Source organism: Nymphaea colorata, chromosome 12 (genome assembly GCF_008831285.2).
Source record: "Nymphaea colorata isolate Beijing-Zhang1983 chromosome 12, ASM883128v2, whole genome shotgun sequence".
Taxonomy (NCBI): domain Eukaryota; kingdom Viridiplantae; phylum Streptophyta; class Magnoliopsida; order Nymphaeales; family Nymphaeaceae; genus Nymphaea; species Nymphaea colorata.
In genome coordinates, this window is record NC_045149.1 from 4,390,794 (window position 1) to 4,397,367 (window position 6,574).

Sequence of the window (6,574 nt, forward strand, 5' to 3'; positions counted from 1 at the left end):
GAGTTAAAACCGTAGTTGCGACTAAGAAAAGGATACACGAAACAGGTGAAGCACAAGAGAATATTCAAATTAATAAATGTTTGGACGATTGTTGAGCTGTCAAAATTGATGAGATTCGAGGGAAGAAATGATGCCAAGTGGAAAGCAAATCAAAGGCTTCGAAAGCGAATTTTAGGAAAGAGAGGCAGGTTTGCCGCTATGTACTTTTCAAATTGTATAGAGACCTTCAAAAACATGCCTAAAGAATTACCGGTAGTAAAAAAATATTAATTAATTTAAAAAATGCATCTAACTAATAGGCAGTATAAAAAAACAGACGTTTTCCTTGACGAATAAAGAAGAACCATCAGATTATTATTTTTTAGCAAAAATAACAATTGTTAATGTCGCATAAAATGTTCATTTCACCTCTTAAAATTTACATAAAAATTTCCTAACTTTGATAATTCAATGGGGGGTCTTCGTTGAATTTTAGCATTATCAAAAAAAGAAAGCATTTGCAAGAAAATAATTTATTTGGAAATTACTTTTACTTATGTATTGGGTATAGTTAAAGATGTGCAGTGATCAAATTAAATTTGTCTTTATTGATGGTATCTTGTTACTTTTGTCACACTAACCCCAGCTTAACCAACTTTGCCCTTTTCAAAAATACAAATAGCTTAGTTTGAATTTTGTTCTAAACTAGAAAAAAGAAAACCTATAATGCTAAGACAGATTTCCGCTGGGATCAATACCATTCTGCATGTCGCTCCGTCATACAACTTACATTTGCTTAATCCTGGTCTTCAACATAGGCCTCATAAACCATGACATACTGGAAGAATCCGGATTTAGAATATCAAGCATTTTTTTGTTTCTTAAAATACTTTAAAATGTTTATTAATTATTTTTAATCAATAATAAATAATTTGATATAGGCCCACGTATCTTGGTCAACGACCCTATGGGCTGCAGGACCCATACAATATGAAAAACCGCTGGTGATCCAAAGGGACATAATGTGTTGCTGGTTAGACTGCCATATCATGAGGAAGAAGCATTGTCAATTTAATTCCTCGTGGTGCTGTGATCATGTGTCAGATGGGGTGTAAGTGTGTTGGCCAAGATGAAGGCACAAAGATTCAATTCTCCGGTCATAATCCTCTGAATTACTGTTCAGGGTATTTTTTTTATTTGCATATTGGTACCACTTAAAATTTTAAAATTTTATTTTCCCTGAACAACAACAAGTGGAGAGTAAAACAAACAACATATTGCACATATTTAGATTGTTTTTTGGGCGTCGCAGGAGGACTCTGGCTATATGGGGTGTAAGTGTGTTTGCCAAGATGAAGGTACATGGATTCATTTCTATGGATGATGGGTCGTAATCATTTGAGTTGGGTATTTTTTATTTGCATATTGGTGCCACTTAAAGTTTTAAAATTTTATTTTCCCTTCGCAGTGGAGAGTAAAACAAACAACATATTGCATATATTTAAATTGTTTTTTGGGCAACCCATGAGGACTCTGGCTATATATGGGGTGTAAGCGTGTTTGCCAAGATGACATGGATTCATTTATCTGGATGATGGGTCCTCTGAGTTATACAGTTCAGGGTATTTTTTTTATTTGCATATTGGTGCCACTTAAAATTTTAAAATTTTTATTTCCCCTTAACAACAAATGGCGAGTAAAACAAACAACATATTGCATATACTTAATTTTTTTTTTTTTTGGGCAACCCAGGAGGACTCTGGCTATATGCTGCTCCACTGATCCTCATGATATGAAAAATTTCATCCATGGGCTTGATCACCTCGTTGGCCAAGGGACCTTTCAGGCTTTCAGCTGGCTTGGGTCCTTCCATAACACACCGAAATGGTTCGATACAGCAAAAGTACAATAGAAAAAAATAAATGAGCACACACTAACAGTATCTCTCTGATATGTATCTCTCTGATATGAATACACACACATGAGGAAACACACACACGTACACTCACACCCCAGGAAACCGAAAAAAGAAAGGACCATCAATGGTGGTGATGATCATCATCGTCGGTAGGTTGGTGGGGATGAAATCATTAATGAAAATCATTCATTTCTACCTAAGGCCTACTGGCTTTGAATGGGATTGCTCTAATGATCATCTGGTGGTACACCGCGGCAAGGGCAGCTCCGACGAAGGGTCCCACCCAGAAGATCCACTGGCAGAAAAAAAGGAAAAAAGTAAATTAGAGCAGACAAGATATTCCAGCACTTAGAAATTTAGAAATATGAGATCCCAGAAAAAATCACCATCTTCATAAAGGAGGACTTCTCTTTTCCAGCAGAATATAAATTATGAATCAACATGCGATGGTCCTTCATCCCCTTACATGGGCTTGTGTAGACCAGCCGAATGTTTGTGTAGACCGGATGGCAGATAATTTATATGGCACAGGCAGAAGTTGCATGTGCATCTATCTCTCTCTATCTATCTAGCTGCAAAGAAAGTGAAACCTTTTTTTCTACTCTCATCATCGCTACACAGGCACCCCATTTAGCTTCCTCTCTTTTTCAGCAGATTATGAATTATGAATGAACATGCCATGGTCATTCATCCCCTATGCATGGGAGCTGATGATGATTATCATCATCATCATCCTAACATTTGCTGTAGAAATTTGGCCAGCCGAATATTTGTATAGTCCAGATGCCAGATAAATTATATATGGCACTGGCAGAAGTTGCATGTGCATCAAAAAAAAAAAAAAAAATGTTCTTTTCTCTCTCTCTCTCTCTCTCTCTCTCTCTATCTATCTATATATATATATATATAGATATATATATATATAGTTTCACTTTGATGTCATCCTTATCAATTGTCCCTTCTAAAAGCTACTGAGAGAGGTACAACGGTTGCTTGCTGTAGACAGCTTGGCTGCGAAGAAAGTGAAACCTTTTTTTTCTCGTCCTTCCATTGCTTTGCAGAAAGCTACATGCCTTCTCGTCATCGCTACACAGGTACCCCATTTAGCTTCTTCTCTTTTTCAGCAGAATATCACGGATCCAAAGAAGATGTCTTCATGATTTCAAACAGCACTGGAGAATTTTTTAGAGCGAAAAAAAACCATTGCCGGTTGAAACGATGCATGGTGTTTTTATTTTTTACGACAGATAACTTTCAAATTCCTGCTTAATTGGTCGAAAAAAAAAAGAGAGAAAAAAGAGTTTCAGGAGAGAAGAAATGATTAGTATAGTATTAATTAAACTCCTATTTGAACTACAAAAAAGGGACTGTCGACATTTCAGAAAGTTAGTTCTCAAAGGTAGTAGTAAAAGAAATGACTTACATGGTCATGCCAAGCGTGCTCGCTGTTATAGATGATGGCGGCTCCAAGGCTTCTAGCGGGGTTAATGCCAGTTCCAGTGATGGGGATGGTAGCAAGATGAACAAGGAAGACTGCAAACCCAATAGGCAGGGGAGCCAGAATCTGTAAAATCAAAAATGAAAAAACAATAGCTTATCATAACTCAGCCAACAGATCACAGAGGTCTATCAATAACTGTTTCAGGCAAAAGTGGCAGCACTAAGCAGTGTGAGTACGTTTTAGTAGAGTTGAATTCTAGAAGGCTACATCTGATAAATCCCCCACGAAATGCACCTGAACCTCTTTGTCTTCATCTAAACTGTCTTGCAATTTCATGTAATTGTCTATAAATATCTGATCACTGATGTGTGAGGAAATACAGTGACATAAAGCTTCAATGAATAAAGCAAAAAAGGGAAGGAGAATAGGAACCACAGAGTTTCACAGTCTGGTTGGGCCCAGTAAAGTTTTTCTTGCAAGTAAAGCATTAAAGCCGAAAAGTTTAGGGAGCACCCAGTTTTACCTCCTTAGTTGGAACACGAACAAAATTACATTTGGTTAAATTTGAAGATTTGATTTGATAAAAATCTTCCCTAGTAGTCCTAATGCCACAGCTGTGCGAGCGACTTTATGACACCTAAAAATCTGTGTTCCAGGAACACAAGAATTCTTACTGAGTATTTTACATTTACCATTTCGAACAAAGTCATGTAGATTAGAGGGCTAAATAAAAAATTTTCGACAGTTAAGCATGCTTTTATTCTTTCAGTAAAAGTTATTAGGTGGTTTTTGTGGATTATTCCCAATCAAATACGGTTTTCCAACCAAAGAACACGATGGATGGCCTAATTCAGTGAAACAAAATCTAACCCCGCTGAGATCCCAGACACGAGTTTTACTTAAAATTAAAATCAAAGCAGTGGAGTCAAAGAAAAGTAAAATGCACTTCTCAGTCCAGATAAAAAAGGTCAAAGAAACAGAAATTTTCCAGATGTAACAGAAGCTTTTGGAGAAATTTCTCCTCTATTCTAAAATGCTAAGAATGAAGCTAGGCTAGAAGAATTGCGTGAAAGTGGAAAAAGGCAGGAAGAAATAAAACAATGAAATAAAGTAGACACAAAAATAAAGAAATCACTAGATAAAATTGAATGGGCAGGGTTTTCTGTCTCTCATAAGTAAACTTGAACAAGATATTTGGTTCTCTGTGGATTCTTAAGTCTTAACTGCTATCACATCTCTGGTTTCTGTATTATCTCAGATGTATGACCCATGATTTATATGTCCATGTAGGTGACATTAACACCCTTCATGGGGATCACGTGAACATCCATACCCACTCAAAAATAGAAACTATGGAATTTTTGGAAACTTGCGAGCATAAAGAAAAAGCAAAGAGACAACGACAAAACAAATTAGCTGTCAAAGAGTAAATGCCACGTTGGTAGCATTCAAGACATGAACATAAATAAGCAATATCCGTGCAACGGCAAAGAATTCCACCAAACAGGAACGGCGGAAGAGTTTAGCGTATTTGGGCAGAAGATTTAATGGCTTAGATGCCCTAAGCAGTGAATCCCGTATTTGGGCAGAAAATTTAATGACTTAGATGCCCTGAGCAGTGAACCCCAAGATATGCCTCAACCACTACGCCTAGTGGACAAGGACAAAGCCATCGGAAGCTCAGGCTGCTGAACGACAACGTTGGGAACTTGAACAACTTATTGTCAGCGCAAATGAACGTCCATAATTTCTCATGATGTTTGACAAATAAAAGATTAGAACAAACACAAAATGAACAGCAAGTTGAGCAAGGCTTCTAGAAATGTTTTTCAAAATAAAATGTGAAAAGGCAAGAAGAAGAAACCAGGTCAATCTTAAGATTGATGGTAGGAAAAGAAAGAAAACTCACAGGAACATGAGAATCTCTGGCTTTTCTCTTGGCATCAGTAGCAGAGAAGACGGTGTAGACAAGCACAAATGTGCCAATGATCTCTGCGCCAAGACCGTCGCCTTTAGTGTAACCTGGTTTGACAAAGTTAACACCCCCACCTAACAGCTTGTACTGGCGGTGCTCAAATCCCCTTACGACACCAGCACCACAAATAGCGCCAGCGCACTGCATGAACATGTAGAAGAGGGCCCTTGTGAGGGACAGCTTCCTGGCGAGCAGCAACCCGAAAGTCACTGCGGGGTTGATGTGGCCGCCTAAGAAGGGAGAGTCAAGGAAAAGTTAAAGCACAACAAACACCAAGTTAAATAAACCAACTGCTTGGTTTAAGTACAACAGAGAGAAAACACTAAACTAGCAATGAGAAGTGAGAACAGGGACATTCTCTCAATACTTTGCTAGAGAGAGATGAACCGACAAAGGGAACACCTTGTCCGCTTGTCGAGTTTGCAACAAAAATTAGCAGAGAAGGCGAAGAGGGTGGTAGACATTAGGAGGTTTACCTGATACCCCTGCAGTGCAGTAGACCAAGGCAAAGATCATACCACCAAAAGCCCAGGCAATCCCTTGGATACCCACTGAAGAACAAACTCCCTTGGAACCGTTCACACCCATGACGGTGAGAATGGTGATGTACAAGAAAAGGAAAGTGGCCATGAACTCTGCAATGCCGGCTCTCCAGAAGGACCATGACTTCAGCTCTCCTGGTTCGAAGAATGGCGCTGGTGGAGGCTCCTTGTAGTCCTTGTCCGCTCCCTGGGCTGCTGTGCCGATAGGTTGCCTCTCTGAGAATTTGTTTGCCCCAAGCTTCACATCTTCCTCCTTCCCCTCCATTCTTCCTCGGCTATTCTCTTCTCTCTCAAACCCTCCCCCAGAAAAGCAAGAAAAGTTAGAAAACAACAGATGGGCTGCGTGGCCGGTGAAGCCTGTAAAATGTGGAAGACCAGTTTTTATAGAGAAAAGTAAACAAAAAATGGATTAAAGAAGGGGTAATAGTGGAAGAATGTAAGGTGTTGGGTGGTCTTCAAAAAGTAGGAAACCAGAGGTTGTTTTTAGCTTTTTTTTAAGGGGGAGTTCTGGAAAGCCGAGTAGGTGGGGGCACCGGGTTGTTCTGGTCTGTTTTCTGCTGACCGGAGGGAGGATAGGGTAAGGTTCTGCAACCTGAACAACCTGCTTTTATTTTTTTGTTTTTGTCAAACCAACAAGAAAATCTTGATTACTTTCGTCTCTATGCTTGTTCTTCTAATTTTGTTCTTAACTTCCAACCCACTTGTTTTAATACCATCCA

General features: G+C 38.8%; 1 protein-coding gene across 1 annotated transcript; it reads right to left on the reverse strand.

Moving 5' to 3' along the window:
- Nucleotides 1–1,625: 1,625 nt before the first annotated feature.
- On the reverse strand, nucleotides 1,626–6,340 carry LOC116265903 (probable aquaporin PIP1-2). The gene is made up of 4 exons (XM_031646894.2): nucleotides 5,790–6,340; nucleotides 5,248–5,543; nucleotides 3,321–3,461; nucleotides 1,626–2,192 (listed from the first exon to the last, which is right to left on the reverse strand). The coding sequence occupies exons 1-4, from the start codon at nucleotides 6,118–6,120 to the stop codon at nucleotides 2,094–2,096; spliced, it is 867 nt and encodes a 288-aa protein (XP_031502754.1). The 5' UTR covers nucleotides 6,121–6,340; the 3' UTR covers nucleotides 1,626–2,093.
- Between the last annotated feature and the right edge of the window lie 234 nt (nucleotides 6,341–6,574).